The 16,741-nt window shown below is 51.3% G+C and overlaps 2 protein-coding genes across 4 annotated transcripts; one reads left to right on the forward strand and one right to left on the reverse strand.

The window, feature by feature from the left end:
* Positions 1-534: 534 nt before the first annotated feature.
* On the reverse strand, positions 535-16,686 carry GFM1 (G elongation factor mitochondrial 1). 3 transcript variants are annotated; one of them, XM_086843938.1, is made up of 19 exons: positions 16,420-16,686; positions 15,804-15,836; positions 15,312-15,464; positions 14,897-15,029; positions 14,271-14,475; positions 13,483-13,599; positions 12,864-13,014; positions 12,401-12,555; positions 11,569-11,653; positions 10,804-10,941; positions 10,060-10,161; positions 9,911-9,967; positions 9,437-9,574; positions 8,616-8,698; positions 3,425-3,587; positions 2,512-2,656; positions 1,746-1,906; positions 1,208-1,261; positions 535-955 (listed from the first exon to the last, which is right to left on the reverse strand). In XM_086843938.1, the coding sequence occupies exons 2-19, from the start codon at positions 15,834-15,836 to the stop codon at positions 824-826; spliced, it is 2,205 nt and encodes a 734-aa protein (XP_086700064.1). In that variant the 5' UTR covers positions 16,420-16,686; the 3' UTR covers positions 535-823. The 3 variants fall into 3 exon arrangements, with proteins under 3 accessions (XP_086700064.1, XP_086700065.1, XP_086700063.1); XM_086843939.1 differs by having other exon boundaries at positions 16,531-16,681; XM_086843937.1 differs by lacking the exons at positions 15,804-15,836; positions 16,420-16,686 and adding an exon at positions 16,067-16,222.
* LXN (latexin) lies at positions 3,972-9,017 on the forward strand. Its single transcript, XM_023932687.2, has 6 exons — positions 3,972-4,137; positions 5,131-5,193; positions 5,601-5,775; positions 6,330-6,466; positions 7,541-7,603; positions 8,396-9,017. Exons 1-6 carry the CDS (start codon positions 4,009-4,011, stop codon positions 8,531-8,533), a joined length of 705 nt encoding a protein of 234 aa, XP_023788455.2. The 5' UTR covers positions 3,972-4,008; the 3' UTR covers positions 8,534-9,017.
* Positions 16,687-16,741: the final 55 nt, after the last annotated feature.

Genomic DNA, 16,741 nt, shown 5'->3' on the forward strand with positions numbered 1-16,741 from the left:
AACCCCTTTGTTTTGTCTCTGAGTCAGCAAAGTCAAGTGGTTCCTGAGCTGAACATCAGCTGCAACTCAGCCTCTGGATTGTGAGATTCTGGGAAAAGGGATCTTTGGTTTGGATTTCTAACAGCCTCTGGATTGTGAGATTCTGGGAAAAGGGATCTTTGGTTTGGATTTGTAACCAAGAGCCAAAAGCCAAGCCCAAACATGAATCCACACCCCAAGCCCATTAAATCCACATCACCAAGCCACACAGTAATTCCATGTTGTTCCCAGCTTTGGGAAGAGGCAGCTCCTCCCAGCATCCTTGGCAATTCAGCTCCATCTTTGTGCCACCAGTGAAAGTGGATTTGGTGACTGATGGCTTTTCCCAGTGGGTTGAGACTTTGGAAGATCCTGTGCCATTTCCAAAGGATTTGGAGGGGAAAATTTCATCTGTTCCCTGGAGGGAAGCTGGAGCACCACGTGCCAAGTGATATCCACCCAGCAGCTCTTGCCTCAGTTTCCTGGTTTAACATTTCCAAATGAAGATGAATCAAGTAAAAAATAAAATAATTTTAATAGCTCTTAATTAAGACAAATTTCAAGCAAATCATCAGCAGTGTTTTACCATCTATTTGTTACACGAGCATTTACACGTGAGCAGCCCCGTGGTGATCCCCTGGTGCTGCTCACAACACCCCAGAGGAAAGGTTTTATGATAAATTTCCAAGTCCAAATCTCACTGGAGCCCACCTTACCCAGCCAGCCTGGGCTGCTTCCATGGCTTGGAGAAGTGAGCTGGTGGAGAAGACTGGGACACTGTTCAGTGGACTGCAGAGGAATCCCATCAGCTCTTGGCTTTGCCCTTTTTGGCAGGAAGCCTCCCCGTTGCTTCCAGGTATTTGTTGATGATTTCCTCCTGAGTGCTGGCTGAACAGGGGTGGTATTTGGAGTATTCCATGGTGTATTCCCCTTTTCCCTGGGAAAAGAGATGGATGGGCCATGTGCAGCCCTGCTGGGCACACCCCTCCTGCCTGGGATGTAACACCCAGGGACCCTCCACAATCCCACCCAAACAGAACTCCTCCACTACGGAAGAATTGTTTGGCCAGGAATTCCACAGCTCTGGTTTGATCTCCTTCCCTGCTGCAGCTGCCAAGATAGGATGATCCAAGGAGCCCAAATTTACAGAGCCAAACACGTTCTAGCAGAAACAACCATGAGGACTCACCTCTGTGCAAGACCTCAGCTCAGTGGCGTATCCAAACATATCGTTCAGTGGCACCTAAAATCCAAACATGTTTGCTCACAATGAGGCTTTTCCCATCACTTTTGGATTGTCATAATCCCAATTATGACATAAAGAGTCAGTGCTGTCTGTAAACAGCTCTGATTTAATGGTCTGCTGTTGTAAAGTATCTGTTATTTTAATTAATTTATATTTGCAGTGTGTTTTCAGCAAGAAACATCAAAAATCTGAGAATTTGAGTGCACCAGGAACTGGAATATCCTAAATTCAGTGATGAGTCAACCAGCAAGTTTTGAGGTACCTCCAGACATTCCTCCAAGGATATTTTGGGAAGAAGAAGTGGTTATCCTGAGCCCCCCACCCAGCAGGAAAACACCCAGTGATCCTCTCCAATCATTTTTAGGAGGGAGATAAAAGAAGGAACATTGAAATGGAATCAACCTACGACTGTACCCACAAAAACCGAGGAAAACAAGGGAATCCAGCCCAGGGAAAGGTGAGGAGCAGTGAGCACACAGACCTCAGCATAGAGAGTGAAGTATCCCTCGGAGCCATCCTGGCCCGTGATCACGCCGTGCCGCCGGTTGATCCCGGCTATCACAGCTCCCTGGAATTCCGTGGGAGCCATCACCTCCACGGCCATGATGGGCTCCAGGATGCGCACAGCAGCGTTCTCCATGGCTGGGGAAAGGATGGAATAAAGCAGCCAATGCCAAAGGTGAACCTGGGGCAAGGCAAGCTGCTCCCATACACAGCAGCAGACGGTTTATGGTTAATGCCAGGGAAAAGCCATGATCAACACATGGAATTCCAGCTCCCAGAGCCATAATCACTGAATCATTAGAGCTGGGAAAGACCTCCAGGATCATCAGGACCAACCTCTGGCTGACAGCACTGTGCTCACTAAACCCTACTGTGAAATGCCACCTCCAGGGAATGTGACCCCACCACTTCCAAGGCAGCCCCTTCCAGTGTTTAACCTCTCCTTCTCTGAAGGAATTTTTCCCAAAAGGCCCAGTTTGACCAAGGCAGCCCCTTCCAGTGTTTAACCTCTCCTTCTCTGAAGGAATTTTTCCCAAAAGGCCCAGTTTGACCAAAAGTTCTCTTCCTAGCCTGTAAGGATGAAGCTGGTGGTGTTGCTGTACTGAATTCAGGGAAAACGGGATTTCCTTCGTACAGCCACAGGAATTATTGAGCCTCCCTCAGGAATTCTATAAACTCTTGTACAGGTTCTGCTCAGGAAGGGAATACCAGCCAGCAGATCCCATCCAAGGAGGAGCCTGTACCTTGTTTCAGGGCTCCCTCTCCTGCCCTGATGAAGGAGATCTCGTTGGAGTCCACCATGTGATGGGCACCATCCTCCAGCACGAAGCGCACGCCCGAGATGCGGTGTCCTGACAGCAGCCCCTTCTCACAGGCCTCTCGGAATCCCTGGGAACGACAGCTCAGAGTCACCACAGGGATCTGCAGCCTCTGCACCGCCACTCTTTGGCAACTTGGTTTGATTTTACAAATACAAAATCACAGAACGAGGAAAAATGGCCTCAGGATTTGCCTTTTAAAGGGATTTCATGGCCAAGCCCCAAAATAATGCTCAGTGTGGAAAGAGCTCTTGCCTGGAGAACAAGATTCCTTTAAGACTATGGTTTTTTAGGATTTGTCAAAAATCTTTTAAGTGTTGCATCATGGAAAAATGAAAGAATAATTGTAGGTTATTACAGGAATTCCAAGATGTTGGTAAGTTAATTAAAGCTGTGTGTGATAAATTATACAGTGAGGCAGTCACAGAGGCAATAAAGAAAGAGAATCTGGGATTTGAGGCAGGAAATGCAGCTCAGTTCCCTCCATAACTGGCCTCAGAGAAGTCACAGAAGAATTTACGTGTTTTGGGGTTGGGAGGAGAATTGTGGGGCCACAACCAGAAGCAGAAGAGGCCAGGAAAAAGCAGCTTGAGCAGGAGGCTCTCACAAGGGAAACAGAGCCAGCACACACCACCAAAGGAAACAGCAGCTCCTGAATTAACTGGAAACCCCAGGAATGCAGGACATGAAGTAAAACCACACAACTGTGATCCTGCTGCCACTGAAGCAATGGGAAAAGCCTCTTTTCCTGGGGCAAGGCAGGCACAGCGAATGTGGGTGGTACTGCAGGAAAACAACAGGAATCAGAGTTTTCTCTGTCACAGAGAAAGGTTTGTACCTTTTCCACAGCAGGCACAAACTGCTTGGGAATATTTGTGCCGATGGTTCTGTCCTCAAATTCCAGTTTGGTGAAGTTCTCCGGCTCCAGGGGCTCCAGCACTCCGATCACTTTGCCGTACTGGCCTGCTCCTCCCGACTGCTTCTTGTGGATGAACTCAAACCTAAACCCCAGCAATCCCCAAACACCACGTTACTCGTGACACAAACCACAGCTTTCTATGGAAAACATTCCCGTTCTGCGTTTCAGACACTCACAGACTGGTTTGTGTTAGATGGGAATTTAAACTGAAAATTCCACGGGCAGGGACACTGTCTGCTATCCCAGGTTGCTCCAAGCCCCAACCTGGACACTTCCAGGGATAGGGCAGCCACAAATTCCCTGGAAACCCTGGCCTCCCCACCCTCCTGAGGAAGGATTTATTCCCGATATCCCACCTAACGCCGTTCCAAACGCCATCCCAGGCTGCCCGGAGGGATGCGCTACCCCGGAGCATCCGCCCCGTCCCGCGGCCCGGAGCCGGCCCCGCCCGCTCCGGCCCCGCCCGGGCGCTTCCTGCGGGAGGAGGAAGCGGCTCCGGGGCCATGGAGCTGCCTCCGAGCCACTTCCCGGCCGCCCGGGCCGCGGCCGTGGCCGTGGGGTACCTGCGGTACCTGCGGGGCGGCCCCGGGCGGCGGCTGGAGCTGCGGGAGCTGCGCCGCGCCCGGCGCCAGGTGAGCGGGACGGGACCGGGGAACGGCACCGGGGACAGGCACCGGGGACAGGCACCGGGGACCGGCACCGGGGACCGGCACCGGGGACCGGCACCGGGGACAGGCACCGGGGACAGGCACCGGGGACCGGCACCGGAACCGGCACCGGGGACCGGGAAGGGCTTCTTCCCAAGGAGCGGGCAGAGCACAGGGACAGCGGACAGGAGGAGCGTGCAGTGTCTGGGGACATCCCAAACTCCCCGGTGTCACCCGCTCCAGGTGACCCCGCCTGGGCTGGGCTCCTTTCCGAGCGCAGGGGTTGTGGCACCGCGGGGGTGACACCGGCTCTGTCCCTCTGCGGGTCCCCGCAGGAGCTCGGTGTCACCACGGGCGGGTCTGAGATGGGAAACACACCCCGAGAGTCACCTGCGGTGACAGCTCCTGCCCAGGACACGGCACCGGCACAGGAGGAACCTCCCAGGGAGGAGGAGGAAGAGGAGGAGGAGGGCGCTGGGCACTCCCGCGGGTGCCAGGACACAGCCCTGGGTTTGCAGGGACACCTGGCACTGCAGGCACACAGCAAATCCCAGCTGTTCCTTTCTTTAGAGCCACAAAAATACAGGGCACGATCCAATTCATAATAACCTGCAAAGTGGGAGTAACAGAAGGAAACACTGAAGGCTGTTAGGGGAGTATTTAACCAAGAGGCAAATTCTTGTGTAGAATCACACAGGAGCCCGGAATTGGCAGTTCAGGGGTGTTCAGGGGTAGAAAGGAGGGTGGAGAGGCCCTGGCACAAAGTGCCCATCCCTGGCAGTGCCCAAGGCAAGGCTGGAACTGGCCTTGGAGCAGCCTGGGATAGTGGAAGGTGTCCCTGCCATGGCAGGGGATGGCACTGGATGGGATTTAAGGTCCCTTCCAACCCAAACCATCCTGGGATTCTCTGATTTTGTCCAGGATGCAGCCATTCAACATTTGCTAAAATAAATGTTATTAATATGTTCCCTTTTTTAGGACATTGATGATGTTGGGCACAAGTATTACCTGGAACTGGAGCTGGAAGATGTCCTGGACAACGTGAGTCAGACTGCTTTAATTACACACTCTGTGGATACAGCACTTAACATCTTGAATCATGCTCCTGATTTTTCTGTACTGCCAGTCAGGCTCCCAAAAGGCTGAATTTTAACCCAAAGGAACCCACTGACCATGGTGCAGGGCTGATATTTCAGTGTCACTCAGCTCCAGCTGAACAGCACAAGGGACATTCTGCACCCCTACCATCACTGCAGAAAGCAAATCCCACCCTTAAACACTCACAGAAATGCCAGGAATTGGACCCTGTCTTAAATCATCACAAATGTCTCCAGACCAGACTCAGAGAAAACAGCAACTACATAAAAATCACGTTTTCAGAAGTGCAAATTACCCTGGTTACACACATTTCCATCAAATAATAATGCTGATCATTAACTCTGCAACAGGACAGGACTGTGAGCTGCACTGCTGAGGTTCTGTATCACCTGGGCAGCAAAACCTCTGCTCCAGATGTGCAGGTCACAGTGCAAGGAGAGCTCAGGAGCACAGAGGAAGCAGATAAGGAATTCTACAATCGCATCAGGAGCCTGGAAAAGGAGCTTGTGGCCGAGAACATCCCAGGTATGAGGGAGGGCTGGGAGAGGGCTCAGCCCTTCACCCTGCTGCTTCCCTTCCTCTTTTTGGGGGGTCTGCAGTCACAGCCACTGCATTTATTCCTGATTCTGAGTGTTCTGGAAAACCAGCTGGCACTGCCACCTCTTCCTGCTCCCTCTGAGGGTGTCCTGGCACAGCACATCCAACACCCCAAATGTACAACCCCAAATGCTGCTCTCACCTCACAGCAACCCCTGCCTTCGAGACCTGGAATTTATGTTAAGAGGAAAAAGTGGAGGAGAACACCCTGGAAGTGTCCAAGGCCAGGCTGGATGGGGCTTGGAGCAAGCTGGGACAGTGGGAGGTGTCCCTGCCCATGGCAGGGGTGACACTGATGGGATTTAAGGTCCAGTCCAACCCAAACCATTCCAGGATTGTGTGAGGTGGGAGGAAAACTCTGTGGTGATGGAGCAGCCCTTCCAAACCCTGTGGCAGGTTGTGTGACAGCAGCAAGCCCTGTGTGAGGTGATAATGTTCTGTTAAGGGCTCTCTTTAACATCCTGTGTTTATTTTGGTTCCAGACAGCCACGGGAACGTTCCCCCAGAGCTGGAGCCCATCCACCTGCTGGCCTGGGTGGCCTCTGGCTACGTGATCTGGCAGAATTCCACTGAGAACACCAAGCTCCACCTTGCCCAAGTTAAACACGTGAAGCAAGTGGTGAGTTAGCAGCAGGAGCAGAATCCCAGCCTGGTTTGGGCTGGAGGGGCTTTCAAGCTCATCCCATTCCCACCCTGCATGAGCAGGGACACCTTCCATAGCCCAGGGTGCTCCAAGCACATCCAACCTGGCCTTGGCTTTCCCTGGAAAGCCTTCAAGAGCTAAGCAGTTGTGGCAAGGAGAATAAATTAACAGAATTCTACAGATCCTCCCAGTTTTCCTGTCTTCTTCTTGAAAAAAATCGAGTCTGAGTTAACAGTAACCCTAAAGTGATCACCAACTTTAAATTCAAAGTGATTTTCCACAGGAGCCAGGAAAAAGCAGCAGGATTTAGTGTTTAGAAAGCCAAAATCTCCTGAAGTTTTGTCCCTCTGAACAGACAGTGAATTCCAGGAAGTTCTGGGTCAGAAGGAAAGCCAGGAATTCCTTGTGGGAGCAGAATTTGTGGATGTTTTGCTCCCTCTGATGGCATTTTAGAGAATTCACAGCTGCTGCAGGGCTGTGTGCCAGCAAGAGATTAAAGATTTTCAACCCCTCTCTAGCAAATTTAAGGATAAAGGAGACAAATAACTATAAAGTAACCCAGCTGCCATCTCTCCTGGGTAATTTTGCCCCTTTTTCCCCTGAAAAACACAGGAAAAGAGACTATTCCAAAGGCCAGGGTTTATTCTGTCTCTCAGAATCCCTGACTGTCACTCACTGTAAGGCCTCTGCAGTGTCCTTATCCTCTTGACAATTTTATTTGGGATTGTTTGGGTTAAACTGACACCTTCTAAAATGTGGTGTTCCCATCCCAAAGAATTCCTGACAGATCTGGTCTCTGTAAGGCAGGAATTAGCAGCTTAAAGCTTTACATTCAGCGTCTCCAATGCAGTTTTGGAGTCCACAAAAATTCGAACCAGGTTTTTAATTTTGTTATAGTGCCTGAGCTCCACCTGCTTCATTAGTGATCAGGAGCTGCCAGTTTTATCTGAAATCCATCAGGGAATTTTTGTGATAACCACAAAGAACTGAATCACTTTTTCTAAGGTGGGAGAATCCTTAAATCCACCCCTTTTCATCCTCTCTTTCCAGAAAAGAAGTGATGAAGATCTTCAGTTTGACTATGTGGTTCTACTCCACGAAATGGTGTCCCAGGTAAATAATTTTATCCCTAAAATGCCTTTTTTGGATGTTTTAAGACTGCAGCTGTGTGAGCTCCAGCTCAGACACAGACCTGAGCCCCATCCCTGCCTGTCTCAGCATTCCAGGAACAGCAGCAGGGATATCCAGCTATTTCTGGGCTTCCTTAGGAATGGCTGAGGTTCAAAGCTGGTCCCTCACAGCTCTCCCTTGAGAGACCCCAGTGCCAAAGTAGGCAGGGATAAAGGGAAGGGGCAGCTGGAGCATCCTGGATGCTCAGCTGAATTCCAGGCCCAGGACAGAGACCTCAGCAATCCCAGTAACCCCCAGCAGAAACTGGCTCCCAGAATTTATTTGGCATTTACATCCTGTGCTACTCTTCATCAAAATTCTGGGATCTGAGCAGGTGTTTCCTTAGGAAAACCACAGAAAATTGTGAAGAGATGCTCTTGACTGTAACAATCCAGGGATCTCCCTTCCCAGTTCCAGCCCTGACCCCTGGCACTGCCATCCCCTTGGGTTTAAATGCTAGTTTTCCAGGAAGCTGCTGCTGTGGAGGAGGGCAGCAGGGAGGGGTTGTTCAGGGTGAAAAATGTGCCAAATGTTCAAGTTTTAGCTAAGAAAACCAGGAAATACTTAAGGTCCAGACCCTAAAGTTCAAAATCGGCAGCATTTGTGCATTTTATGGTTGAAGCTTTTTTTTTGAAAAAGGTTGAATTTCAACTGAAGCTAAACATAAAGTGATTTTCAATATGAAGTGATTTAAAGTCTGCTGTAGGGAGGTTCTGACAGCCCCTGTGCCCACAGGAGGTGCTGCCCTGGGAGGTGAGCGTGCTGTGGCACCCCCAGCGCGGGGCCCGCGTGTCGCGCTGCCACGGCCCCGGAGCAGCCCGGGAGGAGCACACAGGCCACGGCAGCACGGATCACCCACGGTGCCAGACATGAAATCACCCCTTCCTGATCCCAGAATTCCAAAGGAACCCCCTCTGAGTGGATCAACGTGACAATTCCCAGCAGGAATACTCACGGCACAGGGGCAGAGATGTTCTCCCTGAAGGCAACTTTGGGCTTCCCCATGGTGCAAGGACAACCGTATTCCCTCTCCATTCTCTGCAGGAAAAAACCCACAGTGATCAGGGTTATTCCACTGGGAATTATTTAGTAACTTCATCAGGATTAATCACTTTTTTTGGTTGGGGGTTGGATTGATTTTTGGAGCTTTTTGTTATTTTTTTTTTTTTAATTAACAAATTATTCCCCATCATTTAAGACCTGCAGCTTCAGATGCAGGAAAAGGAAACAGCATTAATTATGCTATTAAAATTCAAGTTTTTCAAGGCAAAAATAACTTTTTCTTAATTCTGTCAAATTTAATAAAATTAAATATTTAATCCAATTACATATTTAATAAAATTAAATATTTAAGATACATCTTTTGTGTTAAGATTAAAATATAGACATCACTTGGAATGAAACAAATCCTTGTAACTACTCCTTTCTCCTCCCTGCACCAGCTTTTATTAGAGAATGATACATTTAAAACCACAGAAACAGAGGATTTTCCTATAGAAATTAATTATAATTAGGTATTATTAATTATTATAAGCAAAGGCTGCTAGAGCAAAGTGTAATACATTTTTTATGGATTTGAACCAAATCCTAAAACCATTCCAGGCAAAATTTCCTTTTTGAAGCCTTCAGAATGGAACCACTGGAGAGAAAGAACCTTCAAAAGCTGACTTAAAATTTCACCTTGTCCCTAAGCAGCTGGAAGGGATAGGGAGGAGGAAGAGGAGATGGGAAAAGCAGGCAGAAGCAAGAATCCATGGAATGTGCTTCCCAAATTACCTGGGCATAGATTTCCAGGTGCAGCTCCCCCATCCCAGAGACAATGGTCTCCTTGCTCTCCTCATCAAAGTGGATCCTGAAGGTGGGATCTTCCCTGGTGAAGCGGCCCAGGCCTTTGGAAAATTTATCCAGGTCATTCTGAAACACAAGCCAAGATTTACTCCACATCCATGAGTGATTCCAAGAAAAAAAGCCTCAAGTTTTCCCATCCACTCCTGAGCATTTCTGCTCTTTGGGGATATTTTATGGAAGATCTGTAACTCTTGACTGAAGTGTTAATTATTTATTTCAAGTCCATGTTTCTGTCTGAGTGACAGCATCCAGCTCAGCCCTGGGTTATCCAAGGGACAAAATCTTGGATATTTGGATATTTGGAATAAAACACTTTCGAACAGTGCTTAGACTGTTCCATAAAATCACAAAGCTGCACAGGGAGGGAACTCAGGGAGAAGAGGTTGATCCAAAGGCTCCTACCTTGTTGGAAGGCTTCATAGCCACGGAAATGACGGGATCGGGGACGTGGATGGATTCCTGCGTGGCCAAGGAAAAGGGGATGATTACAAATTCCAGCAAAATCCTGGTGACTCCCAGTGCCTGAGGCAGCCAGGGCAAGGGGGGCTCACCATGGAGATGTCAGTGCTGGTTTTATCCGTGAACGTGTCCCCGCTGGCACAGTCAATCCCAAACAGGGCACAGATGTCTCCAGCATAAACTTCATTTACATCCTGAGGGAAGGAAAATTCCTGTTCAGACAACACTGGGATAAGAGAAGCTCTGGCTGCCCTTGGATCCCAGGAAGTGTCCAAGGCCAGGCTGGACAGGGCTTGGATCACCCTGGGATAGTGGAAGGCGTGGCCAAGGTTCCTTCAATCCTGGAATGGTTTGGGATGGATTCTGCCTTTCCCTCACATCCAAACTCCACCTGGATTATAGAAAATCCATAAACACTGTTTTAAAGCTTGACTCTGAGCTCCTTAAACAATTCCAAGCCCTGCAAATCTTCCTCTTTATTCAAAGGACAAAAGGGAGGCCTCAGCTTGGATTAGTCTGGGATTAAACAAGAAGCAAAATTGTTAAGGAGCAAACACCATCCTGTGCTTTAGGCAGTGCTGACCCATCCAGGATTATCCAGCGGTTCAGGCAGTGCTGATCCAGGGTTATCCAGTGGCTCAGGCAGTGCTGATCCATCCAGGATTATCCAGTGGCTCAGGCAGTGCTGATCCAGGGCTATCCCATGGCTCAGGCAGTGCTGATCCAGGGTTATCCCAGGGCTCAGGCAGTGCTGATCCAGGGTTATCCCAGGGCTCAGGCAGTGCTGATCCAGGGCTATCCCAGGGCTGCCAGCCCATCCCTAGGGATCCACTCACCTCCATGTTGTCCGAGTGCATCCGGACGAGCCTCTGCACCCTGACCTTCTTCCCGGTGCGGGTGTTGTAGATGTAATCCGATTTCTTCAGCATGCCCTGGTACACCCTGACGTAGGTCAGCTGCCCAAACCTGCCAGCCTGCAAGCACAACCCACCAAAATCTCATCTCTCTGGGAACCAGCACCAATTCCAAGCACCAGCTGCACTGACAAATTCTGGGAGTTTCCACGCTACAAATGGAAATGATTGATTTTTAACAGCTTTCAGTTGGCTCTGCAATGGAATTTGGCAATTTTCTCAACCAAACTCCCAAACTTTCCCAACAGAGACACACGTTACCATGGAACCTGGCCAGCCTTTTTCCATATTCCATAAGAATCCCCAAGTGCTGCTCTCTAAGTAGCAAACGTTTGCTTAAATCTCTGCACTTTTCCTCTCTGAGTCTCTCACATCCCATTGTTTCCAAATGCAGGATTTTTCCCTGAAAATATTTCAGCTAAGCCAGCAACATGCCAAATGTTCAAGTTTTAGCTAAGAAAACCAGAAAATACTTAAGGTCCAGAAGCCACCATAAAGTTTTAAATTGGCAGCATTTGTGCATTTTATGGTTGAAGCTTTTTTTTAAAAAAGAGGTTAAATTTCAATTGAAGTTAAACATAAACTGGTTTTCAGTAAGAAGTGATTTAAAGTCTGCTGTAGATAAGTTTTGGTAGCACCACCTGGACCCTCTCTGTTACTTGTGGGAAGGAGCAGAGTGAGACTCACCTCCAGTTTGAAGGCAAGGCCGATAAAAGGTTGGGAATCGTCACGAGCAGAGTTCAACAGGAACTTGGATTGGTCCTGGGAATCCCTTAAAAACAGGGATGAGAAGGAGGCGATGTTAGGAACCAACATGGGAGTCTGCTCTAAACATTTACAGGCTCTGCTGTTGGGGTTCCCACTTCTGGGTGGGCTCTGCTCCCAGGGAACAGGGACAGGAGGAGAGGGAACGGCCTCAGGCTGGAATCAGCAGGAATTTCTCCATGGAAAGGGTGAATAAACATTGGAAGGAGCTGCCCAGGGAGGTTTGGAGTGCCCATCCCTGGAGGTGTCCGTGGAATTCCTGGATGTGGCACTCAGGGCTCTGGGTTGGGTGAAAAGGGAGGATTGAGCACAGCTTGGACTCGATGATCCTGGAGCTCTTTTCCAGCCTCAAGGATTCTGGGATTCATGTCCTTAATAATAAAACACTATTTACACACTTGGGATGTGCTCCCTCCTCCAGACAGGCCTGGTTTTAAGGGCCCCATCAATTCTAAAGAATTATCTGACAGTCACTGTGCAAATTAACACTGAATGTGGGAAAATCCCAGTACAGAGTAATCCTCAAATGAGAGAGGAGCTTTGGGACTCTGTGCCAGATTCTGGTGGCATTGTTTGATACCAATGGTAAAGGATTGTGGATCTTGTTAGGAATGTTTCCTGCTTGGAAAGTATTCCATGGAATGCCAGCCTGGTTTGGGTGGGAAGGGTCCTCAAAGGCCATGCAGTGCCCTGGGCAGGGACACTCCCCACAGCCCTGCTCCTGGACATTGCTGCTGCTGCTGGCTGCACTCACCCCTGCTTGAGGAGAGCGTAGTTCTCCACCTCAGAAGGATTGGGAAGGTATTCCAGGACAGCATCCAGCAGTGGCTGCACCCCTTTGTTCTTCAGAGCACTTCCCACGAGGACAGGGGTGAAGGATTTCTGCAGCGTTGCCCTTCGGATTGCCAGCTGGAAAACATCCCTGTGAATTCCTCCTGCAGCACAGCCCAATTCCCTGGCTTTCCTGGGCTTCTCCACTCCTGGAGCAAAGAGCTGCTCCCACAGGCCCCTGGACACCCCCCAAGAGAAGGGCTTCCCATAAAACCCAGAATTCTTTCCAACACAAAGCAAAACCAGATTGGGAATGGGCCCTCCCTGGGGGGAGCTGGAGCTCAGCTGAGGTGCCACAACTCCAGCAAACAGAATTCCTGATACATTTATTGAGGAATGAGGGGACAGGGACACAGGTGAGGGAACAGCCAGCACGAGGAAGGTACCTTTAACTGTGCAGCTGTGGGAATCTTCTCCTCCAGGAACAGCTCCCCCAGGAGCTCATCAGCGTTGGCCACGCACTCGATGAGCTCCCTGCGCCGCTCGGCAGCCTCGGCCCGGAACTCAGCCGGGATCTCCTCAAACCTCAGCGTCTGCCTGCACACACAGGGAACACAGTGATTCCCAGAAACTCCACAGGGACCACCCTGCCTGGAAACAACCCACCCTTCACGTAGATCCTGGGAAGAAACCCCTGTGAACATCAGCACGTTATCTCTGGTGTGGGAGAGTCCTTCCTGCTCCTGGCAGGAGCTTGCAGGGATCAGGAAAACCTCCCAACAGCCTCACCCACAGCTTATCCCCATCCCAGGGAGCCACACAGGCTGCAGGATCCCATCATGGAGCAGTCTCCTGCCTTCACAGGTGGGAAGTGTGGCCACCACCCCTGCACAGCAACCAAGTCTCCTGCAGGCCCCAGGCACTGGGAGAGCTGCAGCGGAACCCCCAGCCCCAGCCCATTCCCAAACTTCCAGAGAGCTGGGTTTCATCTCTGAAGAGAAACTGCATGAATTCCTCCTGCAAACAGCAGATCCAGCTAGAAAAGAAGCAATTTCCAGGCCTTACCCAAGTGCCCCATCAAAATAGATGGCTTTTTCTTCAATGAGATCTATAATTCCTTTAAAGTTTCCCTCCAGCCCCATTGGAATCTGAACAAAAGCTGCATTGTGTTTCAACTTGGATCTGAAAAAGGGAGAACAGGAATTATTGAAGAAAAAAGTTAATTTCTACCTGTGTGCTCCAAATGGTCTTTGAGCAACATCCCCTTCCCACAAAATCGCTGTGTTCTGTCCTCTGGACAGTGCCCAAATCTGCCAGTATGGATAAAAACCAGCCAGTTGTGGTTTAGGGCTTTGTATCCCACCCTTTGTATCCCAACAGGCCCAGGGAGCAACTCCCACAGGAAAGGCAGCAGGGGAAACCCGTTTGAGATTGATTGCTTGATTAAGAGAGTTGCTTCTCTCTTAATGAATATTAATGAGTTTATCTCATTAATCAAATTAGGCAGGGAGTAAGCAGGACCTCCAGGAATCCAAACTGTGTCACCTCCCTGATGGAATTTCAGCAGCACCAGGATCTAGGGAAAACTAAGAGGCTGCTTTCAAAGTGGGTCCTGATATAGTTCCATCAACAAAATAAACATCAAACCCCAGCCCTTGGTCACTGCAGGTCTTGGCTGACACCAATATTTGGAGGGTTTTGGGACAACAGAGATTTGTCCTGGGTCAAATCAGGATTTAACCTTGAGTCAGGAATTCTCCAAACTGCAGCTCCCAAGAGAAGCTTTTCCAATATTGTTCCTAATGAGCTGTCATGTGGATGGAATTTCAGGAGTCATTGTAAATGCCAACAACCTGAGCTGCTGCACTGCTCTGGTTGGGTTGGAGCCCATCCTGTCCAGTTTGTTGATGAAGGTGAGGAAGGGGACGTTGTAACGCTTCATCTGCCTGTTGACAGTGATGGTCTGGCACTGGACACCTCCCACAGCACAGAGAACCAGGATGGCTCCATCCAGCACCCTCAGAGACCTCTCCACTTCAATGGTGAAGTCCACATGGCCTGGAAAACAAACAAATAAAAATGATGAATACACTGAAAAGGGGCAACAGCCAAGGGAATCACACTGTGTCACATCAGCTCAAGTGATGGAGCACGGAGTCATGGAATGGTTTGGGTGGGAAGGAACCTTAAACCCTAATCCACCCCCTGCCATAGCAGGGTCACCTCCCAGTGTCCCAAGCTGCTCCAAGCCCCATCCAGCCTGGCCTTGGGCACTGCCAGGGAGCCAGGGGCAGCCACAGCTGCTCTGGGCACCCTGTCCCACCCTCCCAGGGAACAATTCCTGCCCAATATCCCATCTAACCCTCTGTCAGTCTGAACCATCACTCCATGTTTTATCACAACCAGGGACACAAAGATGCACCACATCTCCTGTATCCATGAGGAACAGCAATGGCCAGGTGTTCCCAGCTGTCTCTACCTGGTGTGTCGATGATGTTGATGTTGGTGTCCTTCCACATGGTGTAAGTGGCTGCAGACTGGATGGTGATGCCTCGCTGTCGCTCTAGCTCCATGGAATCCATGACAGCTCCAACTCCATCCTTACCTTTCACCTTAAGGAAAAAAAAAAAATTAGTTCAAGGAGTTTGCTAAGAATTCATATTCCATCCCTGGAAGTGACCAAAACCACAGGTTTGGAGCAACATGATCTATGGAAGGTGCCCCTGCCCATGGCTCATGGTGAGCTTTAATTTCTCTTCCCACCCAAACCATTCCATGATTCTGTGATTCCACGTGCAGGAGTGATGGTGCACAGACTGAGCATTATCCCTCATGCAGAAAAACACAGTGTGGAGGTAAGTCCCAGGAAGATCCTGCCAGGAGCTCGGCTCAACCTCGTGCATCTGCGCGATCCTGCCCGTGTAGAACAGGATCCGTTCCGTCAGCGTCGTCTTGCCGGAGTCGATGTGGGCTGAGATCCCGATGTTCCTGATCCTCTCGTTGGGAAGGATCCCCGAGGAGCAGTGCCTGCACGAGGTCAGCAGGAGCTGCAAGGCAAGAGAAAGTCACTGGGTCAGCCAGGAGTGGATCCAACACAGCTCACAGGACACGAGGAATGGGACAAGGGGAAACGGCCTCAAACTGTGCCAGGGGAGGCTCAGGTTGGACACCAGGAGGAATTTCTCCACGGAAAGGGTGGTGAGGCCTTGCAAGGGGCTGCCCAGGGAGATCTGGAGTGCCCATCCCTGGAGGTGCCCAAGGAATTCCTGGACATGGCACTCAGTGCTCTGGAGACAAGGTGGGGATCGAGCACAGCTTGGACTCGATGGTTTTGGAGGGCTTTTCTAACGTAATTTATCCTGGGATTCGCTGTGCCCATGGCTAACCTGCCAAATCGCTTCCCTCCGCTTCCTGTCCATCTGTGGCGAAGCGGTCACCTCGGAGCTCTCAGCACACCCCGCACGGCCCCCACGCCCGCCCCGCTGCTCATTCCCGGTGTCCCCGTCCCCATGGCTGTGAGCGGCGGCTGCTCGTTCCCTGCAGCTGCTGCGGCCCGTTCGGGGCTGTCCCTCCATCCCTTCCGCTCCCGGCTCCCTCCCCTCCCCGCGCCGTCCCCTCGGGGGCCGCGGGGCGGTCCCGCCGCCGGTACCTGCATGTGCCGCGGGCGGCCAGGGGCCAGCCCGGCCCGTAACACCCTGAGCATGGCTCCGGCTGCAGCTCCGGCCACGGCTCCAGCCCCGGCCCCGCTCCCGGCTCCAGCCCCGGGCCGCTCCCGCCTCTTCCGGAGCCCCGCGCAGGCGCCGCGGTCCCGCCCGGCCCCTCACAGCCTGCCCCGGCCCCTCCCGGCTCCTCACAGCCTCTGACAGCTTCCCCCGGCCCCTCGCAGCCCTGACAGCCTCCCCCGGCTTCTTACAGCCTGCCCCGGCCCCTCCCGGCTCCTCACAGCCTCTGACAGCTTCCCCCGGCCCCTCGCAGCCCTGGCAGCCTCCCCCGGCCCCTCACAGCCTGCCCCGGCCCCTCCCGGCCCCTCCCAGCCTCCCCGGCCCCTCAGGGAGCGGCGGCGCCGGGCGGGAGCCCCGAGGGCGGAATCAGGGAGGGAGGGGAGGCTCCCACCGAGCCCATCCCGGAGCGATCCCGACCCAGCCGTGGGCATTCCCGGTGTGCACCTTCGGAATTCTCCGAGTGCGGCCTGAAAGGGGCGGATTTCAGCCAAAGCATGGAGCGGGACGGAGCCCGGGATGGGCGGCGGGGCCACATCGGCAGGAGTTCGGGAATTGTGAGGAATTGGAAACGACTGGAAAGCGGCGCTCCCTGGCCCAGGGGG

The sequence above is a fragment of the Cyanistes caeruleus genome, chromosome 10 (assembly GCF_971803275.1).
Source record: "Cyanistes caeruleus chromosome 10, bCyaCae1.hap1.1, whole genome shotgun sequence".
In the NCBI taxonomy this organism is placed as follows: Eukaryota; Metazoa; Chordata; class Aves; order Passeriformes; family Paridae; genus Cyanistes; species Cyanistes caeruleus.